This window comes from Trachypithecus francoisi, unplaced genomic scaffold, assembly GCF_009764315.1.
Source record: "Trachypithecus francoisi isolate TF-2019V2 unplaced genomic scaffold, Tfra_2.0 Lachesis_group12, whole genome shotgun sequence".
Lineage (NCBI taxonomy): Eukaryota > Metazoa > Chordata > Mammalia > Primates > Cercopithecidae > Trachypithecus > Trachypithecus francoisi.
Window position 1 is genome coordinate 114590436 of NW_022681457.1, and position 23620 is coordinate 114614055.

The 23620-nt window shown below is 46.1% G+C and overlaps 2 protein-coding genes across 4 annotated transcripts in view; one reads left to right on the forward strand and one right to left on the reverse strand.

The window, feature by feature from the left end:
- NMNAT1 (nicotinamide nucleotide adenylyltransferase 1) overlaps positions 1–95 on the reverse strand; it is a 42940-nt gene extending 42845 nt beyond the window's left edge. Inside the window, exon 1 of one of the 2 annotated variants that reach the window (XM_033228441.1) lies at positions 5–95. The gene's annotated coding sequence lies outside the window, so the exon portion shown is untranslated. The remainder of the gene's footprint in view (positions 1–4) is intronic. The other variant, XM_033228443.1, reaches the window with a different exon arrangement.
- On the forward strand, positions 88–19820 carry LZIC (leucine zipper and CTNNBIP1 domain containing). Of its 2 annotated transcripts, XM_033228445.1 has the most exons (8): positions 92–171; positions 742–901; positions 7180–7288; positions 8796–8931; positions 12556–12654; positions 15810–15905; positions 16728–16809; positions 18647–19819. In XM_033228445.1, the coding sequence occupies exons 3-8, from the start codon at positions 7188–7190 to the stop codon at positions 18703–18705; spliced, it is 573 nt and encodes a 190-aa protein (XP_033084336.1). In that variant the 5' UTR covers positions 92–171; positions 742–901; positions 7180–7187; the 3' UTR covers positions 18706–19819. The 2 variants fall into 2 exon arrangements, with proteins under 2 accessions (XP_033084337.1, XP_033084336.1); XM_033228446.1 differs by lacking the exon at positions 16728–16809 and having other exon boundaries at positions 88–171; positions 18647–19820.
- The last annotated feature ends 3800 nt before the right edge of the window (positions 19821–23620 follow it).

Genomic DNA, 23620 nt, shown 5'->3' on the forward strand with positions numbered 1-23620 from the left:
TTACCGCGCCCTCACTGTCCGCCGGCCCGAGTGCTACCGTAGATCACGCGCGGCCCGGACGCCAGCAAGTGGAACATCTCGGTCGCACTCTCATTGGTTCCAGGGGGCCGGAAGTGCGTGCGTCCGGCGGAAGTGCTCCTCCGGCGCGGTCCTCCAGGCCAGGGCCTTCAGGTAGGCGGGGCCCCTGGGCCCTAACCTCTGGGACTGGCGGCCGGGCAGGCGGCACAGGGGGGATCCCGGGGGTCTAAGGAGGTTGTCCCAGTTTTTGTCAGGGAGGGCCGGAAGGATTTTTGGGGACCGTGGGTTTACGGCTACCTCTGGTGGCAACCGGGGCCTGGTGGAGCCCGGCCGCCGCGGGACCTACGTGTCGGACTTCAAGTTCCCGCGTGGGGTGGGATTTGCTGCGGTGGCCGGAGCTGCTTCTTCACCCAGTCCGGTTGGTTCTGGGCCAAACGCTCCTCACTTTCAGCCAGGAAGAGGCGTGCTCTCCGTCCTTACCTTTTCCATGCCTGTGGGTTTGACGCCTTCCCTCAAGGCGTATCCGGATGCGGGTTTTTCCTCAAAGATCCTCTCGGCCTCGCTAGGAAAAACCTCAGAAAGACTGCGGTACACGCAGTCGAGGGAGAAACTGCCCCCGCCCCTGATGTCTCAGGCTGCTCAAGTGGACGTTATCTGGACTGCCTTAGGGCAAGTTTATATATAGCAAATACAATTACTTGTTAATGGTTTCCTTTTTTCCAGCCATCTCCACCCCCAGGTGGTTTGAACTTTGACCCTTTTGTAGTCCTGATGAATAATTTCACTTTCCTCAAGTTTATGAGACTCGGAACGTCAAGAACTGGAGGTTTGTGCAATTTGAGACCGGTCAGCACTGTGCAGAGACCAGAGTACTAAGAGACAGGTGAGCATGAATGAGTACCCTCCACTCCAGATGACAGTGTCTGAGAGCGGTTTCTGTAGTTTCGTAAAAGTGCACCACCTTTAGTGACTACTAGGTGGCGCCAACCAGTTAATCTTTCGGGGATAAATCTCAAAGTAGCACCAGATAAGGCTTTTAAAATGCACCCATTTTTACTGAAATGTATTCAGAATAGCTTTAGCTCCTTAAAATATGTTGAGCCTTTATATACGTGACCAAACTATCGACGTTCTATTCTGTATTAGGTACTGAGAAATCTAAGAGAGGAATCAGACTCATATTCTGTTCTCCAGAGTTTAGTCTGTACAAAAATGAGCTCAGCGTGGTCGGGGGCACCTATAATCCCAGCTACTTGGGAGGCTGAGGCAGGAGAATCGCTTGAACGCGGGAGGCAGAGGTTGCAGTGAGCCAAGATCACGTCACTGCACTCTAGCCTGGGTGACAGCGTGAAATGACGCCTCAAAAAAAAATTTAGAAAAAAAAAGATTTTTTTTTTTTGAGACGCAGTCTTGCTCTGTCGCTCAGTGGAGTGCAGTGGCACCATTTCTGCTCACTGCAAGCTCCACCTCCCAGGTTCACACCATTCTCCTGCCTCAGCCTCCCAAGTAGCTGGGACCACAGGCGCCCGCCACCATAGCCGGCTGATTTTTTGTATTTTTAAGAGAGACAGGGTTTCACTGTGTTAGCCAGAATGGTCTCAATCTCCTGACCTTGTGATCCGCCTGCCTCAGTCTCCCAAAGTGCTAGGATTACAGGCGTGAGCCACTGCGCTCGGCCCAAAAAAAAGATTTGAATGCTAAAGAAGAAGCAATCAGTTCTCATTATTCATCCATCAGTTATTTATTCAGCACTTTTTGTCTGCCCAAGACTGTGCTGGATGCTGGTGTATAAAGAAAAGGTAGGCCGGGCGCGGTGGCTCAAGCCTGTAATCCCAGCACTTTGGGAGGCCGAGACGGGCGGATCACGAGGTCAAGAGATCGAGACCATCCTGGCTAACACAGTGAAACCCCGTCTCTACTAAAAATACAAAAACTAGCTGGGCGAGGTGGCGGGCGCCTGTAGTCCCAGCTACTCAGGAGGCTGAGGCAGGAGAATGGCGTAAACCCGGGAGGCGGAGCTTGCAGTGAGCTGAGATCCGGCCACTGCACTCCAGTCTGGGCGACAGAGCGAGACTCTGCCTCAAAAAAAAAAAAAAAAAAAAGAAAAAAAAAAAGAAAAGGTAAAGGCCGGTCGTGAGTTTGAGACCAGCCTGGCCAACATGGGGGAAACCTTCTCTCTACTAAAAGTACAAAAATTAGCTGAGCGTGGTGGCGGGCACCTGCGTTCCCAGCTACTCAGGAGACCGAGGCAGGAGAATTGCTTGAACCCAGGAGGCAGAGGCTGCAGTGAGCCGAGATCGCACCACTGCAATCCAGCCTGGGTGACAGAGTTAGATGCCATCTCAAAAAAAAAAAAAAAGAAAAAAGAAAAGGTAAAATCCCTACTCAAATAATTCACAACCTAGTGATTGGGAGGAAATCAAGGAAGGCCTTGTAGAGAAGGTGACACTTGAACTAGACTGAAGAATGAATGAACTGGGCTTCATAGGTAGAAAAAAAAAATGCAGGCTCAAAAGAGTGCATGACATTTTTGAAACAGCAAGTCATCCAGTATGGTTAGACTATAGGAAACTAACTCTGAAAAGACATTGTCAGTTACATCTTGGGTCTGCCTCAACTTTTAGTGGAAAATTCTACAGACTTAAGAGAAAAATTAAAATGAATAATTTCCAGGAAAAATGCACTAAACCATTATACATGAAATGTAGCTATAATAAATTACACTTCTGGGTATAATGTTTGTTTATATTTGCATATCATTGATGATCATAGATGACTTATGCCAATTTTAATGGATTAGGTAGTAATTTTTTTGTCATTTTATTTTATTTTGAATATACTGTAAGAATCCTCTCCATTGAAGTACACATGTCAAATCATCTGGTAATGATTTCATTATGTGTAGGAAAACAAAACATGCTTTAATGCCAGGTGCGGTGGCTCCTGCCTGTGATCCCAGCACTTTGGGAGGCCGAGGCTGGCTGATCATGAGGTCAGGAGATAGAGACCATCCTGGCTAACATGGTGAAACCCTGTCTCTACTAAAGATACAAAAATTAGCCAGGCGTGGTGGTGGGTGCCTGTAGTCCCAGCTACTCGGGAGGCTGAGGCAGGAGAATGGTGTGAACCCAGGAGGTGGAGCTTGCAGTGAGCCGAGATGGCGCCACTGGACTCCAGCCTGGGCAACACAGAGCGAGACTCCATCCCCAGAAAAAAAAAAAAAAACACATGCTTTAATAAGTTGCCTGGAAAGTTCTGTGGGGTTTTTTTTGTTTTTTGCTTTCTGTTTTTTTGAGATGGAGTCTTGCTCTGTCACCTAGGCTGGAGTGCAGTGTCACAGTCTCAGCTCACTGCAACCTCTGCTTCCCAGGCTCAGATGATTCTCCCACCTCAGCCTGCCGAGTAGCTGGGACTACAAGCACACACCAGCATGCCCAGCTAATTTTTTAATTTATTGTAGAGATGGGGTTTTACCGCATTGGCCAGGCTGATCAGAAACTCCTGGCCTCAAGTGATCTGCCTGCCTCAGCCTCCCAAAGTGCTGGAATTACAGGTGTGGGACACCATGGCTGGCCCCAGTCAATAGGATATTTAATGAAACTTGACAAACTGATTCTTAAATTCATCTAGAAGACAAAATGCACACGAATAGCCAAGAATTTTGGGGAGGAGAAAACAATAAAGGCAAGTCATTATCAGTTATCAAGATACACCAGTGATAAAGCCATAATAATGTAAATAGCAAGAAGTGTTGCCTTAGGTCTGGACACAGTGGCTCATGTCTGTAATCCCAGCACTTTGAGAGGTCAAGGCAGGCAGATTACATGAGGCCAGGAGTTTGAGACCAGCGCGGCCAACATGGTGAAACCCTGTCTCTACTAAAACTACCAAAAAAAAAGAAAGGCAGGTGTGGTGGTGTGGTGGCACACCTGTAATCCTAGCTACTCAGGAGGCTGAGGCAGGAGAATCACTTGAGCCCAGGATGCAGAGGTTACAGTTAGCTGAGATCGCACCACTGCACTCCAGCCTAGGCGAGAGAGTGATACTCTATCCAAAAAAAAAAAAAAAAGCCAGGTGGAGTGCCTCATGCCTGTAATCCCAGCACTTTGGGAGGCTGAGACGACTGGATCACTTGAGGTCAGGAGTTCGAGACTGACCTGGCCAATATGGCAAAACCACATTTCTACTAGAAATACAAAAATTAGCCGGACGTGGTGGCACGCACCTGTAGTCCCAGCTACTCGAGAGGCTGAGGCAGGAGAATTGCTTAAACCCAGGATGTGGAGGTTGCAGTGAGTGGAAATCGCATCACCACACTCCAGCCTGGGCAATAGAGTGAGACTCAGTCTAAAAAAATATTTCTTTTTTTTAGGCAAATCCAATTGCCCTAACACCCTTTACTAGTCAGTCTTTTATTTATTAATCAATATACCACCTTTATTGTAGACCAAATTGCCCTGGATCAATAAATAAAAGACTGATTAGTAAAGGGTGTTTTTGAAAGGAAAGTTAGACCCCTACTTCAAAGCGTAACAAAAAATTGCAGGTGGCTTTTTTCTGCAGCTAGAAAAAGTCTTGAACATAAAGATGTAGAAATCATGAGATGGTTAGGGCCTACCTTCATGGGACACAAAACAAAGAAGTTTTAAAGGAGAAGATAGATTTGTCTATTAAAAAATAATTTGCCATGACAAAAAAATAAATAAAATTTAGTCAGGAGATGAAATAATACTTGCAATTACAAAGGCGTCATTGCTTGATCTTAGGAGGTCAAAGCTGCAGTGAGCCGTGATCACGCCACTGCACTCCAGCCTGGGTGACAGAGCAAGACCCTGTCTCAAAAAAGCCACAGGCTTCGTATCCATGTTATAAATCAGTAAGAGAAAGATAACCCAGCAGAAAGATGGTCACATTTCCAAAGAAGAAATTCATATTAAAAGATGTTCATCAGCTGGGCTTGGGGACCTACACCTCTAATCCCAGCATTTTGGGAGGCTGAGGTGGGCGCATCCCTTGAGTCCAGTTCAAGACCAGCTTGGGCAACATAGGGAGACCCCATCTCCACAAAAAAAATAAATTAGCCAAGTGTGGTGGTGTGTACCCGTGGTTCCATCTACTCAGGAGGCAGAGGTGGGAAGATGGCTTGAGCTCGAGAGGTTGAGGCTATAGTGAGCTGTGATTGTGCCACTGTGTTCGAGCCTGGGCGACAGAGTGAGACCTTATCTCAAAAAAACTAAAAATAAAAAAAGGGCCGGGCGCGGTGGCTCAAGCCTGTAATCCCAGCACTGTGGGAGGCCGAGACAGGCGGATCAAAAGGTCAGGAGATCGAGACCATCCTGGCTAACACGGTGAAACCCCGTCTCTACTAAAAATACAAAAAATTAGCCGGGCGAGGTGGCGGGCGCCTGTAGTCCCAGCTACTCGGGAGGCTGAGGCAGGAGAATGGCGTGAACCCGGGAGGTGGAGCTTGCAGTGAGCTGAGATCCGGCCACTGCACTCCAGTCCGGGCGACAGAGCGAGACTCCGCCTCAAAAAAAAAAAAAAACTAAAAATAAAAAAAGGGCCGGGCGCGGTGGCTCAAGCCTGTAATCCCAGCACTGTGGGAGGCCGAGACGGGTGGATCACAAGGTCAGGAGATCGAGACCATCCTGGCTAACATGGTGAAACCCCATCTCTACTAAAAAAATAAAAAAACTAGCTGGGCGAGGTGGCAGGCGCCTGTAGTCCCAGCTACTCGGGAGGCTGAGGCAGGAGAATGGCGTGAACCCGGGAGGCGGAGCTTGCAGTGAGCTGAGATCCGGCCACTGCACTCCAGCCTGGGCGACAGAGCGAGACTCCGTCTCAAAAAAATAAAATAAAATAAAATAAAATAAAATAAAAAAAGGATGTTCATGCTCACAAGTAATTAGGTAAATATACATAAGACCAGTAAGATAATATCAGGAGTGTTTTGGGCTATGGTGATTCATTTTATAAAGCAAAGCCACATTTAATCTACTTCTTTATATATCTGTATTTCCATTTATCAAATTTGTTTAGAGTAAGATAGACCAGTAATGAAGACTTCGAATTAATATGTCAAATCACATAAAGAAGATTTTCAGGCATTTTTGTGGGGTGTTATTACTATATGAGTTTAAACTTTTATATCTAAAGTAAGATTTTCTTTGTATAACTATCTTTCATACACCTGTAGCTAAGAAAGAGTATAACCTTTCTTTTTTTTTTTTTTTTTTTGAGTCAGGGTCTCGCGCTGTCAACCAGGCCAGAGTACAGTGGTAAGATCATGGCTTACTGCAACCTCAAATTCCTGGGCTCAAGCAATCCTCCCACCTAAGACCTAAGCCTCCTGAGGAGCTGGGACTAAAGGCATCCGCCACCATGCCTAGCTAAGATTTTCTATTCTTTGTAGAGATGAAGTCTCACTATATTGGCCAGGCTGGTCGCGAACTCCTGAGCTCAAGCAGTCCTCTTACTCCTACCTCAGGCTCCCAAAGTGCTGAGGTTACAGACATGCATGAGCCACTACACCCAGCTGCCCTTTTTTTTTTTCTGAGATGTAGTCTCATTCTGTCGCCCAGGCTGGAGTGTAGTGGCATGATCTCTGCTCACTGCAATTTCTGCTTCCCAGGTTCAAACGATTCTCCTGCCTCAGCCTCCCGAGCAGCTGGGACTACAGGCATGTGCCACCATGCCCAGCTAATTTTTTTTTTTCTTTAGAGATGGGGTTTCACCATGTTGGTCAGGCTGGTCTTGAAGTCCTGATCTCAGGTGATCCACCTGCCTCGGCCTCCAAAAGTGCAGGGATTATAGGCGTTAGCCACTGCATCCAGCCTTTTTTGTTTTTTTAGTAGATACGGGTTTTCACCGTGTTAGCCAGGATGGTCTCGATCTCCTGACCTCATGATCCACCCACCTCGGCCTCCCAAAGTGCTGGAATTACAGGCCTGAGCCACCAGCGCCCAGCTGCAGCTGCCTATTTTTAATTGCACTGGCGACTGGGTGTGGTGGCTTATGCCTATAGGAGGGTCACTTCAGGCCTGGAGTTTGAGACCAGCCTAGACAAAATAGCCAGACTCTGTCTCTACAAAAAATAAAACGTAAAAAGCTTGCACTGGTATGTTAATTTCATATGGTATGTGGGTTTATTGTTTCACATAGAGATTAAAATGGCTTCCAGAGGAAAGACAGAGACAAGCAAATTAAAGCAGAATTTAGAAGAACAGTTGGATAGACTCATGCAGCAATTACAAGATCTGGAGGAATGCAGGTAAGAGTTTAATTGTATGTTGCTACGCTGGAAACTGGCTTTTTTTCTGCAGCTAGCTCCATGGATGCAGGCCCATGTGTGATTCTGCATTTCCCCTGTAGTGTTCTTCACACTGTCTGTTAGAGAAGTAAACTCATTATGGCAGGCTTTGGAGTCATAAAGGCTGGGAAATGACAGTCATTCAGTTAACTACTAAGTGCATGTGAACTTGAGCAAAATACTTAACCTCCTTGAAGTAGAAATAACACCTACCGGCCAGGCGCGGTGGCTCACACCTGTAATCCCAGCACTTTGGGAGGCTGAAGCAGGCGGATCATGAGGTCAGGAGATCGAGACCATCCTGACTAACACGGTGAAACCTCGTCTCTACTAAAAATACAAAAAATTAGCTGGGCGTGGTGGCGGGCGCCTGTGGTCCGGGCTACTCGGGAGGCTGAGGCAGGAGAATGGCCTGAACCCGGGAGGCGGAGCTTGCAGTGAGCTGAGATCAGGCCACCGCACTCCAGCCTGGGCGACAGAGCGAGACTCCGTCTCCAAAAAAAAAAAAAGAAATAACACCTACTGGCCGGGCGCGGTGGCTCAAGCCTGTAATCCCAGCACTTTGGGAGGTCGAGACGGGCGGATCACGAGGTCAGGAGATCGAGACCATCCTGGCTAACACGGTGAAACCCCGTCTCTACTAAAAAATACACAAAACTAGCTGGGCGAGTTGGCGGGCGCCTGTAGTCCAAGCTACTAGGGAGGCTGAGGCAGGAGAATGGCGTAAACCCAGGAGGCGGAGCTTGCAGTGAGCTAAGATCTGGCCACTGCACTCCAGCCTGGGCGGCAGAGCGAGACCCCGTCTCAAAAAAAAAAAAAAAACACCTACTTTATCTTTAGTATTTAAATCAGCCCTGCCTGCTGTCAGGCCAAGAAGGTACTACGTGAATTTCTGGCATGTAGTTTCAGCCTTACCGGCACAAAGGACCACAACAGTTCATTGCGGCTTTTTTTTTTTTTTTCTTTTGAAACAAATTATTGCTGTGTTGCCCAGGCTGGAGTGCAGTGGCCAGATCTCAGATCACTGCAACTTCCGCCTCCTAGTTCAAGTGATTTTCCTGCCTCAGCCTTCCGAGTAGCTAGGATTACAGGAATGCGCCGCCACCCCCCACCAGCTAATTTTTGTATTTTTAGTAGAGGTGGGGTTTCACCATGTTGGCCAGGCTGGCCTCGAACTCCTGACCTCAGGTGATCCACCCACCTCAGCCTTCCAAAGTGCTAGGATTATAGGTGTGAGCTAGCACCTGGTCTTATGTGGCTTCTTAAGTTTGCTTCATTTTGGTAAAAGAAAAATGTTTATCAAAGTCACCATATTGCAGGAAAATGCCCATACTGCTGCTATGTGAACACAGTCACCGTTAGCATTTTGATATTTCCCTTCAGCCTTTCTCTAATGTACAAGTACTAAGATTGCATTTTTCACTTGGAACTCTGTATTTTTCCATATCATCATGTTCACCTACTTCAGAGAGGAACTTGATACAGATGAATATGAAGAAACCAAAAAGGAAACTCTGGAGCAACTAAGTGAATTTAATGATTCACTGAAGAAAATTATGTCTGGAAATATGACCTTGGTAGATGAACTAAGTGGAATGCAGCTGGTAAGTATAACATATAGGTGACAGAGGACGGACTTTGTTTTCTGGTTTTTGTTTTTGTTTTTGTTGGAGACGCATTCTTTCTCTGTCACCCAGGCTGGAGTGCAGTGGGGCAGTCTCGGCTCACTGCAACGTCTGCCTCCCAGGTTCAAGTGATTCTCCTCACTCAGCCTCCAGAGTAGCTGGGATTATAGGCACCCGCCTCCACACCCAGCTAATTTTTGTATTTTTACTAGAGACCGGGTTTCATCATGTTGGCCAGGCTGGGTTTTGAACTCCTGACCTCAAGTGATCCTCCCCCTCGGCCTCCCAAAGTGCTAGGATTACAGGCATGATTACAGGCTAGGAACCACCATGCCCTGCTGGTTCTTTTTTTTTTTTTTTTTGAGAGAGGGTCTCTCTGTGTCACCCAGGCTGGAGTGCAGTGACACAATCATGGCTCACTACAGCCTTGTCCTTCAGGTTCAAGTGATCCTCCTGCCTCAGCCTCCAAAGATTATGGGCATGAACTGCCATACCCAGCTTTTTTATAAATATATTTCAAGCTAGGTGTGGTGGTGCCTGCTTATAATCCCAGGTATTCCAGAGGCTGAAGCATGATGCAGGAGGACTGCTTTGAGCCCAGGAGTTCAGGACCAGCCTGGGCAACATAGTGAGACCCCTATCTCTAAATAAAAAATTATAGTAATAATTAAAGTAAGTATATTTCTGATAGAAAATATACCATGTTTTATGTTTTGCATGTTCTAGGTGTAACTTCTTTTTACTTCTTTTTTTTTTTTTTTTTTTTTTTTTGAGGCAGAGTCTTGCTCTGTCGCCCGGACTGGAGTGCAGTGGCCAGATCTCAGCTCACTGCAAGCTCCGCTCCCGGTTTACGCCATTCTCCTGCCTCAGCCTCCCGAGTAGCTGGGACTACAGGCGCCCGTCACCTCGCCCGGCTACTTTTTGTATTTTTAGTAGAGACGGGGTTTCACCGTGTTAGCCAGGAAGGTCTCGATCTCCTGACCTCGTGATCCGCCCGTCTCAGCCTCCCAAAGTGCTGGATTACAGGCTTGAGCCACCGCGCCCGGCCTTTTTTTTTTTTTTAGACAGCGTCACCCAGGCTGGAGTGCAGGGGTGCTATTCACCCCTCAGACTCCCAGGTAGCTGGGACAACAGGCATGCACAACCACACCTGGTTATTTATTTTTCTTTTTCTTTTTTTTTTTTTTTTTTTTTGCAGAGTCTCACTCTTGTTGCCCAGGCTGGAGTGCAATGGTGCAATCTCGGCTCACCACAACCTCTGCCTCCCGGGTTCAAGTGATTCTCCTTCCTCAGCCTCCTGAGTAGCTGGGATTATAGGCATGTGCCACCACGCCTGGCTGATTTTGTATTTTTAGTAGAGGTGGGGTTTCACCATGTTGGCCAGGCTGGCCTCGAACTCCTGACCTCAGGTGATCCACCCACCTCAGCCTTCCAAAGTGCTAGGATTATAGGTGTGAGCTAGCACCTGGTCTTATGTGGCTTCTTAAGTTTGCTTCATTTTGGTAAAAGAAAAATGTTTATCAAAGTCACCATATTGCAGGAAAATGCCCATACTGCTGCTATGTGAACACAGTCACCGTTAGCATTTTGATATTTCCCTTCAGCCTTTCTCTAATGTACAAGTACTAAGATTGCATTTTTCACTTGGAACTCTGTATTTTTCCATATCATCATGTTCACCTACTTCAGAGAGGAACTTGATACAGATGAATATGAAGAAACCAAAAAGGAAACTCTGGAGCAACTAAGTGAATTTAATGATTCACTGAAGAAAATTATGTCTGGAAATATGACCTTGGTAGATGAACTAAGTGGAATGCAGCTGGTAAGTATAACATATAGGTGACAGAGGACGGACTTTGTTTTCTGGTTTTTGTTTTTGTTTTTGTTGGAGACGCATTCTTTCTCTGTCACCCAGGCTGGAGTGCAGTGGGGCAGTCTCGGCTCACTGCAACGTCTGCCTCCCAGGTTCAAGTGATTCTCCTCACTCAGCCTCCAGAGTAGCTGGGATTATAGGCACCCGCCTCCACACCCAGCTAATTTTTGTATTTTTACTAGAGACCGGGTTTCATCATGTTGGCCAGGCTGGGTTTTGAACTCCTGACCTCAAGTGATCCTCCCCCTCGGCCTCCCAAAGTGCTAGGATTACAGGCATGATTACAGGCTAGGAACCACCATGCCCTGCTGGTTCTTTTTTTTTTTTTTTTTGAGAGAGGGTCTCTCTGTGTCACCCAGGCTGGAGTGCAGTGACACAATCATGGCTCACTACAGCCTTGTCCTTCAGGGTTCAAGTGATCCTCCTGCCTCAGCCTCCCAAAGATTATGGGCATGAACTGCCATACCCAGCTTTTTTATAAATATATTTCAAGCTAGGTGTGGTGGTGCCTGCTTATAATCCCAGGTATTCCAGAGGCTGAAGCATGATGCAGGAGGACTGCTTTGAGCCCAGGAGTTCAGGACCAGCCTGGGCAACATAGTGAGACCCCTATCTCTAAATAAAAAATTATAGTAATAATTAAAGTAAGTATATTTCTGATAGAAAATATACCATGTTTTATGTTTTGCATGTTCTAGGTGTAACTTTTCTTTTTTTTTTTTTTTTTTTTTTTTTTTTGAGGCAGAGTCTTGCTCTGTCGCCCGGACTGGAGTGCAGTGGCCAGATCTCAGCTCACTGCAAGCTCCGCTCCCGGGTTTACGCCATTCTCCTGCCTCAGCCTCCGAGTAGCTGGGACTACAGGCGCCCGTCACCTCGCCCGGCTACTTTTTGTATTTTTAGTAGAGACGGGGTTTCACCGTGTTAGCCAGGAAGGTCTCGATCTCCTGACCTCGTGATCCGCCCGTCTCAGCCTCCCAAAGTGCTGGGATTACAGGCTTGAGCCACCGCGCCCGGCCTTTTTTTTTTTTTTAGAGACAGCGTCACCCAGGCTGGAGTGCAGGGGTGCTATTCACCCCTCAGACTCCCAGGTAGCTGGGACAACAGGCATGCACAACCACACCTGGTTATTTATTTTTCTTTTTCTTTTTTTTTTTTTTTTTTGCAGAGTCTCACTCTTGTTGCCCAGGCTGGAGTGCAATGGTGCAATCTCGGCTCACCACAACCTCTGCCTCCCGGGTTCAAGTGATTCTCCTTCCTCAGCCTCCTGAGTAGCTGGGATTATAGGCATGTGCCACCACGCCTGGCTGATTTTGTATTTTTAGTAGAAATGGAGTTTCTCCATGTTGGTCAGGCTGGTCTTGAACTCCCAACCTCAGGTGATCCGCCTGTCTTGGGCTCCCAAAGTGCTGGGATTACAAGTGTGAGCCACTGCACCCAGCCTTTAATTTTTTTTTAGAGATGGGTTCTTGCTACATTTCCAAGGCTGGTCTCAAACTCATGGGCTCAAGCAATCCTCCTGCCTTGGCCTCCCAAGGTGTAACTTCTAGATGAGTGTCTGCTTATGCATAAACAACAACATATCTTTCCAGATCTTGATTTAGTTATGTAATTGCTTCTATGACAGGAACCAGTAAACCTTGATAAAGATTAAAGATCCATCAATTAGTTATTGCAATACCTGATTTGTTGGACTGTTTTGGTTAGTTTTTGCCTTCTTCTGTTTCTAGGCTATTCAGGCAGCTATCAGCCAGGCCTTTAAAACCCCAGAGGTCATCAGATTGTTTGCAAAGAAACAACCAGGTCAGCTTCGGACAAGGTTAGCAGAGGTAAAATTTCTTTAAATTGATTTGGTTGCTGTGTGTTTTTCATTTCCTAAGCCAATTCATTATGATACCCTATGGCTTAAAAATTGGCCAGGTGATTTTAGAGCCGCAACTAACAATTTTCTGACAAAATTAGTACTTTGAGCAATTACAGTTGATAATGAGTGTAGAGCTTTAAACACTATATGGTAGTTTAAATTGCCACTGACCGCTTCTACCTGGACTCCACCTTTAATGTTTTACCATTTACTTCTGGAGCTCTAACTTAAAACCACATTGAGAATTAATTAGCAGCATTGCTTGTATGCATGTGTGGCCTATCTCATCTAAGAATTTCAAGTATCTTTGTAAATCTGATACTTCCAGAAGTCTTTTTATAGGCTTGGATGTAATTAAGAGTTACCAAGTGGCCAGACACGGTGGCTCACGCCTGTAATCCCAGCACTTTGGGAGGCTGAGGTGGGTGGATCACGAGGTGAGGAGATCGAGACCATCCTGGCTAACACAGTGAAACCCCATCTCTACTAAAAATACAAAAAATTAGCCAGGCTGGTGGCGGGTGCCTGTAGTCCCAGCTACTCGGGAGGCTGAGGCAGGAGAATGGTGTGAACCCGGGAGGCGGAGCTTGCAGTGAGTGGAGATTGCGCCACTGCACTCCAGCCTGGGCGACAGAGAGAGACTCCGTCTCAAAAAAAAAAAGTTACCAAGTTATTTGTAACTATGGCCAATTCAGTAGCATAGTGATTCAGTGCATGGATTTTGGTCAGACTGGCTGGATTTGAATCCCTACTTCACTACTGAGGTATGTGACAAGTTTTTTTATGGTTTTTTTTTTTGTTGTTGGTTTTTTTTCTTGAGATGGGGTCTTGTTCTATTGCCCAGGCTAGAGTGCAGTGGCACAATCTCGGTTCAGTACAGCCTCTGCCTCTGGGTTCAAGTGAGTCTCCTGTCTCAACCTCCCAAGTAGCTGGGATTACAGGTGTGCGCCACCATGTCCAGCTAATTTTTGTATTTTTAGTAGAAATGGGGTTTCACATGTTGTCCAGGCTGGTCTTGAACTCCTGACCTCAAGTAATCTGCCCGCCTCAGCCTCCCAAAGTGTTGGAATTATAGATGTGAGCCACTGCGCCTAGCCTTTTGTGTGTGTGTGTGTGTGTGTGTGTGTTTAAGGCATTTTTTTTTTTTTTAAGGCAGGGTCTTACTTTGTCACCCATTCTCAGTGTAGTAGTGCAGTCTTGGCTCACTGCAGCCTCTGTCTCCTGGACTCAAGCGTCTCCCATCACAGCCCCTCACGTAGCTGGGCCCATAGGCACACACCACCACACCCACTAATTTTTGTATTTTTCATAGAGACAGGGTTTCACCATGTTGGCCAGGATGGTCTCGAACTCCTGAGCTCAAGCAATCCACCCACCTCAGCCTTCCAAAGTGGTGGGATTACAGGCATGAGCCATTGCACCCGGCCTGGACAAGTTATTTTATTCATCCCCTTTGTGCCTTGGTTTCTCTGTCTGTAAAAAGGTGATGATAGTTCCTACGTCTTATGGTAGTTATGAGGATTAAATGAAGTAATATGCATAAAAGTATTTTGAATACACCCAATGTATAGTACATGTTATTAGTGTTTCTGGTGGAAGTGGTGATATTTTACTAGATAATTTACTAGAACTGCATTTAACATTTCTATCATATTTGCCTTGGATTATTTCTGTAGTTCTTTATAATATTAATCAGCTAGAGGATTTCTTTTCTTTTTCTTTTTTCTGAGATGGAGTCTTGCTCTGTTGCCAGGCTGGAGTGCAGTGGCACGATCTTGGCTCACTGCAGCCTCCACCTCCTGGGTTCAAGCAATTCTCCTGCCTCAGCCTCCCGAGTAACTGGGACAACAGGTGAGCGCCACTACGCCCAGCTAGTTTTTGTACTTTTAGCAGAGATGAGGTTTCACCATGTTGGCCAGAATGATCTCAATCTCTTTTTTTTTTTTTTTTTTTTTTTTTTTTTTTTTTTTTTTGAGACGGAGTCTCGCTCTGTCGCCCAGGCTGGAGTGCTGTGGCCGGATCTCGGCTCACTGCAAGCTCCGCCTCCTGGGTTCACGCCATTCTCCTGCCTCAGCCTCCCGAGCAGCTGGGACTACAGGCGCCCACCACCTCGCCCGGCTAGTTTTTTGTATTTTTTAGTAGAGACGGGGTTTCACCATGTTAGCCAGGATGGTCTCGATCTCCTGACCTCGTGATCCACCCGACTCGGCCTCCCAAAGTGCTGGTATTACAGGCTTGAGCCACCGCGCCCGGCCGATCTCAATCTCTTGACCTTGTGATCCGTAGACCTCGGCCTCCCAAAGTGCTGGGATTATAGGCGTGAGACACCATGCCTGGCCGAGAATTTTTTTTTTTTTTTAAGAAGTACGTCTGGGGCCGGGTGCGGTGGCTGAAGCCTGTAATCCCAGCACTTTGGGAGGCCGAGATGGGCGGATCACGAGGTCAGGAGATCGAGACCATCCTGGCTAACATGGTGAAACCCCGTCTCCACTAAAAAATACTAAACAAACTAGCCGGGCAAGGTGGCGGGCGCCTGTAGTCCCAGCTACTTGGGAGGCTGAGGCAGGAGAATGGCGTAAACCCGGGAGGCGGAGCTTGCAATGAGCTGAGATCTGGCCACTGCACTCCAGCCTGGGTGACAGAGTGAGACTCCGTCTCAAAAAAAAAAAAAAAAAGTACGTCTGAAAAGCTATATATATATATATATATATATATACACACACACACACATATATATATTTCCTTTTTTTTTTTTTTTTTTTTTGAGGTGGAGTCTTGCTCTGTCACCCAGGCTGGAGTGCAGTGGTGGGATCTTGGCTCACTGCAAGCTCCGCTTCCTGAGTTCACACCATTCTCCTGCTGCCTCAGCCTCCCCAGTACTTGGGACTACAGGTGCCCGCCACCACGCCCAGCTAATTTTTCTGTATTTTTAGTAGAGACGGGGTTTCACTGTGTTAGCCAGGATGGTCTCAGTCTCCTGACCTCGTGATCCGCCTGCCTCAGCCTCCCAAAGTGCTGGGATTACAGGCGTAAGCCACGGCGCCCAGCCTGAAAAGCTATATATTGTATACGGAATGTTTTTCACTTAAGTAACATATGCCTTGCATTCATACATTTTAGATGGATAGAGATCTGATGGTAGGAAAGCTGGAAAGAGACCTGTACACTCAACAGAAAGTGGAGATACTAACAGCTCTCAGGAAACTTGGAGAGAAGGTACCAGTATTTAATATATTAGGTATAAAGAAAAAGTATAAAGTATTTGGTACAGAACATCTTGATCTGTGGTCTAGTTGTTTGTGGTCCTAGGACTTTTTTTTTTTTTTTTCCCCTCTCTGAGACAGAGTTTCGCTCTTGTTGCCCAGGCTGGAGTGCAGTGGCGCAATCTCAGCTCACTGAAACCTCCACCTCCCGGGTTCAAGCAATTCTCCTGCCTCAGCCTCCTGAGTAGCTTGTATTACAGGTGCCCGCCACCACACCCGGCTAAGTTTTGTATTTTTAGTACAGACGGGGTTTCACCATGTTGGCCAGGCTGGTCTTGAACTCCTGACCTCAGGTGATCCACCTGTCTCAGCCTCCCAAAATGCTGGGATTACATCGGCCTCCCAAAGTTCTGGGACTGCAGGTGTGAGCCACTGCACCCAGCCCACCCTCAACCTTTTTTTTTTTTTTTTGAGATGGAGTTTTGCTCTTGTTGCCCAGGCTTGAGTGCAGTGGCTCGATCTCTGCTCACTGCAACCTCTGCCTCCCAGGTTCAAGCGATTCTATTGCCTCAGCCTCCTGAGTAGCTGGGATTACAGGCATGCACCACCACGCCCAGCTAATTTTTTGTATTTTTAATAGAAACGGGTTTTCATCATGTTAGCCAGGCTGATCTCGAACTCCTGACCTCAGGTGGTCCACCCGCCTCTGCCTCCCAAAGTGCAGGGATTACAGGCATGAGCCACTGTGCCCAGCCTCCTAAGACATTCTTACCTGGTTTCTAGAACCACCTGTAACATGTACCCACTCAACTGGACTTTGTTTCATTTTGTTTAGCTGACTGCAGATGATGAGGCCTTCTTGTCAGCAAATGCAGGTGCTATACTCAGCCAGTTTGAGAAAGTCTCTACAGACCTTGGTGAGTGCCCTCATATTTCTGAAAGCTGGTCATATACTACTGTCATATATTACATACAAACTGATGGAGTGTGTGGTGGAAATAACATAATAACCTTTTCTTGAGTTTAAGAGTGAAACCAGAATTGTTTTCTTTATAAATCCATTGTATTAGTTTTATTCCCCAATATTAAAAATAAATTAATGCTGCCTAATGTTTTTAAAATACTTGTCAGGTGGATGTAACTATAACAGTAAACTAAAAGGCCGGGCGCGGTGGCTCAAGCCTGTAATCCCAGCACTTTGGGAGGCCGAGACGAGCGGATCACGAGGTCAGCAGATCGAGACCATCCTGGCTAACACGGTGAAACCTCGTCTCTACTAAAAAAATACAAAAAACTAGCCGGCGAGATGGCGGGCGCCTGTAGTCCCAGCTACTCAGGAGGCTGAGGCAGGAGAATGGCGTGAACCCGGAAAGCGGAGCTTGCAGTGAGCTGAGATCCGCCACTGCACTCCAGCCCGGGCAACAGAGCGAGACTCCACCTCAAAAAAAAAAAAAAAAAAAAACAGTAAACTAAAATTGTATGCTTGAGGCCAGGAGTTCTAGACCAGCCTGGGCAACATGGTAAGACCCTTTGTCTTCAAAATTAAAAAGAGGCCGGGTGTGGTGGCTCACGCCTGTAATCCCAGCACTTTGGGAGGCCGAGGTGGGTGGATCACGAGGTCAGGAGTTCAAGATCAGCCTGACCAACATGGTGAAACCCCGTCTCTACTAAAAATACAAAAAACTAGCCGGGCGACGAGGCGGGCGCCTGTAGTCCCAGCTACTTGGGAGGCGGAGGCAGGAGAATGGCGTGAACCCGGGAGGCGGAGCTTGCAGTGAGCTGAGATCCGGCCACTGCACTCCAGCCTGGGCGAGAGAGCCAGACTCCGTCTCAAAAAAAAAAAAAAAAAAAAAATTAGCAGGGCATGATGGTACACGCCTGTAATCCCAGCTACTTGGGAGGCTGAGGCAGGAGAATTGCTTGAACCCGGGAGGCGGAGGTTACAGTGAGCTGAGATCGTGCCACTGCACTCCAGCCTGGGCAGCAGAGCAAGACACCATTTCCAAAAATAAATAAATAAATAAAAAGAAAAAAAAAATAGCTAGGTACCTAGAGTTCTACCTACTTGAGAAGCTGAGGCAGTAGGATCACTTGAGCCCAGACGTTTGAGGCTGCAATGAGCCAATATCATGTCATTGCACTCTAGCCTGGGTGACAGAGCAAAACCTGTCTCCCCCCGAAAAATGTTTTTTCTTTTTTTTTTCACAAAAATTTTTAAAAATAAAATTGTATAGCCAGGCACAGTGGCTCAAGCCTGTAATCCCAGCACTTTGGGAGGCCGAGGTGGGCGGATCACCTGAGGTCAGGAGTTCGAGACCAGCCTGGCCAGCAGGGTGAAAATACAAAAATTGGCTGGGCATGGTGGTTTGCACCTGTAATCCTAGCTACTCGGGAGGCTGTAGCAAGAATAACTGCTTGAACCTAGGAGGTGGAGGTTGCAGTGAGGCAAGATCTTACCACTGCACTCCAGCCTGGGTGACAAGAGTGAAACTCCATGTCAAAAAATAAAAAATAAACTAAATTTTACATATTATATTTCACAGCTAGAATAAGGATTTATAACTAATAAGTCCTCTTTTGTAGCTGGATTGTTTGTGCAGAGGGAAGGAACATGTAGGAGTTAATACACTGATAATGGAGTCTAATTATATTTTCTGTTTTAACATCTATATGATAGATTTTTTTCCCACTTTACCAGGAATTGTATCTGCACTTGAAATAATCTTTTTGTTTATTATGTGTCTTTTTTCTTAGGCTCTGGAGACAAAATCCTTGCTCTGGCAAGTTTTGAGGTTGAAAAAACAAAAAAATGACATGGTGCAGAAGCTTATAACATTGATCACATTCTTACTGTAAATGGCGTCTTTCTTCTGGGGGTTTTCAGTTATTGCAAAGAAATGAAGAGATTCTGGAAATGCATCAATAATCTAAGAAAAAGCGACATAAAAATATACTTATGGCTTGTGTTTATGCTCTTTATCATTGTGCGCTGTGTGGGGTTACTTGCTTGAGTGATCCTGAACTTGCAACAGAGGGACTCACTGGACTCTGTTATGATTTGTCTGTTTAAGAGAGAAAACAGAAAGTGGACTTGGTTTTTATTAAGACTGTTCGTTTTTAAGTGTTGATGGTGAATGCAAAGATGTGAAGTAATGATATTTTTCTGCTTATAACTTACCCCACTTATTGGAGTGAACAGTGAAGCAAGCTCAATAGACTTCATAAGTGTTCATAGAATTTTAGAGTTCTGAGTGATCTTAGAAATCATTTCTGTTTTCACAAACAAGGAAACTGAGGTCCAGAAAGAGCATGCGACTTGCTTAAAGTTGCATCAGAGAGCTAAGGGTAAGACTCAGGTGTCCTGACTCCCAGTTTAGTATCTGTTGAATTTTATTTCTGTACCATTTAAAAAATAATAATTAACATTATTTGTGCAAGTCAGTGTTTTTGAAAATTCAGTGTCCCAATAAAACGTTGACTGCACACTAAGGGACCATCCCCAGCCTGTAAGCTGTCTGTATGAATGGGGCCCGTTGTATCTCGGAATTTTGAGGTTGGAACAATGGGAGCCCTGTTGAGCGTCTCCTAAAGTGACTCAGCCGCCTGCGTTGTTTCACCAGGGAAGCAATAGGAAATGGCAGCTAGAGGCCCTCCCTGTGTGTGACCTCTTGTCACACTCAGAGGCGGGTAACTGTCAGCTGTTATCTACTCTTCAGGTTTTGGAGAAACACAAAATAAGTTATGAGGAAAAGCAAATTTCTCTCCTGAGTATTTACATGTCTCTGTATATGCTCAAATATGTAGATGTGTCCATATGCATGTATATTAGCTTATTTCTTAGGCTCTGGCCATTTTATATTCTTTCATGTGCTTCTCAGTATTCTTTTTCTTTGCACTTTATACAAATTAAAAGCATTTTTAAAGCTTCTTCTGTACTGTAAAATACTAGGTGCTTTGCCAACCAGACAGATTACAGGACCTCTACTACAATGATGCCTTATTTGGAACTTAAAAGAGGTGAAATTCATATATCATAAAATTCATCATTTTAAAGTGTACCATTCACTGGCAGAACATTTACAGTGGTGTTCAACCATCACTGCTCTCTAGTTCCAGAACATTCTTTTTTTTTTTTTTTTGAGACGGAGTCTCGCTCTGTCGCCCAGGCTGGAGTGCAGTGGCCGGATCTCAGCTCACTGCAAGCTCCGCCTCCCGGGTTTACGCCATTCTCTCGCCTCAGCCTCCCGAGTAGCTGGGACTACAGGCGCCCGCCATCTCGCCCGGCTAATTTTTTGTATATTTTAGTAGAGACGGGGTTTCACCGTGTTAGCCAGGATGGTCTCGATCTCCTGACCTCGTGATCCGCCCGTCTCGGCCTCCCAAAGTGCTGGGATTACAGGCTTGAGCCACCGCGCCCGGCCTAGTTCCAGAACATTCTTATCACGCCCAAAGGAGGCCCTATACCTATTAGGCAGTTACTCCCCGTTCCCTTCTCTGACTGCTAACAATAGCCACTAATCTGCCCCGTCTCTATGGATTTACCTATTCTGGATATTTCATATAAATGGAAGCATATGATATGTGACCTTTTTATGTATCTGGCTTCTTTCACTTAGCATAATATTTTCTTTTCTCTTTTTTTTTTTGGTTTGTTTTTTTGAGACAGTTTCACTCTTATTGTCCAGGCTGGAGTGCAATGGTGCAATCTCAACCTCTGCCTCCCAGGTTCAAGAGATTCTCCTTCCTCAGCCTCCGAAGTAGCTGGGATTACTGTTGTGTACCACCATGCCTGTCTAATTTTTGTACTTTTAGTAGAGACAGGGTTTCACCATGTTGGCCAGGCTGGTCTTCAACTGACCTCAGGTGTTCCACCCGCCTAGGCCTCCCAAAGTGCTGGGATTACAGGTGTGAGTGACCACACCCAGACATCATCATATCTTCAAGGTTAATCAACATTATAGCATGTATAAGTACTTTATTCCTTTTTATAGCTAAATTATATACCATTGTATGGATATCATATTTTCTTTATCCAGTATCTGTTGATGATTTGGGTTGTTTCCTTCTTTTGGCTATTGTGAATAATGCTTCAATGAACATTTGTGTACAAATATTTGTTTGAATACCTGTTTTCAATTATTTTGGGTGTATACGTAGGAATGGAATTGCTACGTCTGTTGTTGTGGTGTTGTTTTTTGAGATGGAGTTTCACTCTGTTGCCCAGGCTGGAGGGCAATGGCGTGATCTCGGCTCACCACAACTTCTGCCTCCCAGGTTCAAGCGATTCTCCTGCCTCAGCCTCCCAAGTAGCTGGGATTACAGGCATGCGCCACCACGCCCAGCTAATTTTGTATTTTTAGTAGAAATGGGGTTTCTCCGTGTTGGTCAGGCTGGTCTTGAACTCCTGACCTTAGGTGATCCACCTGCCTCAGCCTCCCAAAGTGCTGGGATGATTACAGGCGTGAGCCACTGTGCCCGGCCTGAGCCACCACACCCGGCCTACGTTTGTTTTTTAAGCCACAGAAGATTCTCACCACCAGCCGAGGACAGTGGCTCACGCCTGTAATCCCAGCACTTCGGGAGGCCGAGGTGGGTGGATCACAAGATCAGGAGCTCAAGACCAGCCTGGCCAACATAGTGAAACCCCCATCTCTACAAAAATACAAAAACTAGCCAGGCGTAGTGGCAGGTTCCTGTAGTCTCAGCTACTTGGGAGGCTGAGGCAGGAGAATCACTTGAACCTGGGAGGCAGAGGTTTCGGTGAGCCAAGATCGCGCCACTGCACTTCAGCCTGGGCGACAGACCGAGACGTGGTCTCAAAAAAAAAAAAAAGAGGAAGAAGATTCTTACTCTCCCCTGCAATAGTAGATCAGGAAAATTAGGAATATCATATATTTGAAAGGGACCTAAGGCTTGGCACAGTGGCTCACGCGTGTAATCCCAGAATTCTGGGAGGCAGAGGTGGGCAAATCGCCTGAACTCAGGATTTGAGACCAGCCTGGCCAACATGGTGAAACCCTGTCTCTAAAAAAAACTGTAAAAATTAGCCAGACATGATGGCATGCACCTGTGATGTCCCAGCTACTCAGGAGGCTGAGGTGGGAGGATCACGTGAACCTGGGAGGCAGAGGTTGCAGTGAACTGAGATCACGCCACTGTACTCCAACCTGGGTGACAAAGTGAAACCCCTGTCTAAAAAAAAGATAAAGAGACATCTGAATCTGGAATCCTTAATCTTGGTTTTCCTTAAACTTTCTATAAGTCCAGTGTCAGTGAAATATTGTGTCAATTATCACATTGTGTTCATTTTGTAAGTAACAGCACTCAATTTAAAATTATCTTACTTTAGGCCGGGCGCGGTGGCTCAAGCCTGTAATCCCAGCACTTTGGGAGGCCGAGACGGGCGGATCACGAGGTCAGGACATTGAGACCATCCTGGCGAACACGGTGAAACCCCATCTCTATTAAAAATACAAAAAACTAGCCGGGCGAGGTGGCCAGCACCTGTGGTCCCAGCTACTCGGGAGGCTGAGGCAGGAGAATGGCGTGAACCTGGGAGGCGGAGCTTGCAGTGAGCTGAGATCTGGCCACTGCACTCCAGCCTGGGCGACAGAGCGAGACTCCGTCTCAAAAATAAAATAAAATGAAATAAAGTAAAATAAAATTATCTTACTTGAAAAGTGGCCTAGGCCGGGCGCGGTGGCTCAAGCCTGTAATCCCAGCACTTTGGGAGGCCGAGACGGGCGGATCACAAGGTCAGGAGATCAAGACCATCCTGGCTAACACGGTGAAACCCCGTCTCTACTAAAAAATACAAAACACTACCCAGGCGAGGTGGCGGGCGCCTGTAGTCCCAGCTACTCCGGAGGCTGAGGCAGGAGAATGGCGTAAACCCAGGAGGCGGAGCTTGCAGTGAGCTGAGATCCGGCCACTGCACTCCAGCCTGGGAGACAGAGCGAGACTCCGTCTCAAAAAAAAAAAAAAAAAGTGGCCTAGTTTGCAGTGCCCAACAGGACACTGATAGTCATAGCTGTGTGACCTTTTGTGAGTTAATCTTTTTGAGACTCCTCTTCTATTCAATGGGGATAATAGGGCCTATGTCATAGGATTATTGTGCATTCCCCTCTGTTAATGCAGATAAAGTTTACTTGGAAAGCTAACTCACCACGTAACCATTCTAAGCACCACAGGATATATTCTGTTTCACAAATTTGGTATTCATTCAGAATAAATATTTGAAAAGTGAGTAAATTCTATGCAATTATAGTTATTAAATGACTTAACAAACTGTGTTTCTCTTCCACTTCTTGCTACATTTAATCTTCTAGGTGTTCAGATCTTTGGAGATTATAGGCAGCAATAATGCTAAGGCAGCTAACTTTTCAACATTCTTGTGTCAGGCTAATATTTTGGTGAAAAGAATTATTGTATTTCTCAAAGAACTAGAGCTGAAACAGAAGTAAGTTCTGATGTGCAAGTGTCCAATTGGACCATTGAATGAAATCTAGTGTTTTAAACAACTCTGATGTTTCAATGTTTTGTTTTCTTTTGATCCTGTGAGCAGTAAGACATATTTTATGTGGGTGGTAAAGGAAGAAATCGAGTAACAGAATGAGGAATTGTTCCCAGGAAGAGTTGGAGTTGGGACAAATGGGTTGTTAACTTTGATTTTTAGATCTTCTCTGAAGACATAAAACATGGAATGGTCATCTTTAGAAAAATAAAAGA

Coding starts and splice junctions, on each gene's coding strand:
- LZIC (XM_033228445.1), top strand. CDS start 7,188: ATGGCTTCCAGAGGAAAGACAGAGACAAGCAAATTAAAGCAGAATTTA. Junction 15,906..16,727: donor TCAGGAAACTTGGAGAGAAG/GTACCAGTATTT, acceptor CATTTTGTTTAG/CTGACTGCAGATGATGAGGC. Junction 16,810..18,646: donor GAAAGTCTCTACAGACCTTG/GTGAGTGCCCTC, acceptor CTTTTTTCTTAG/GCTCTGGAGACAAAATCCTT.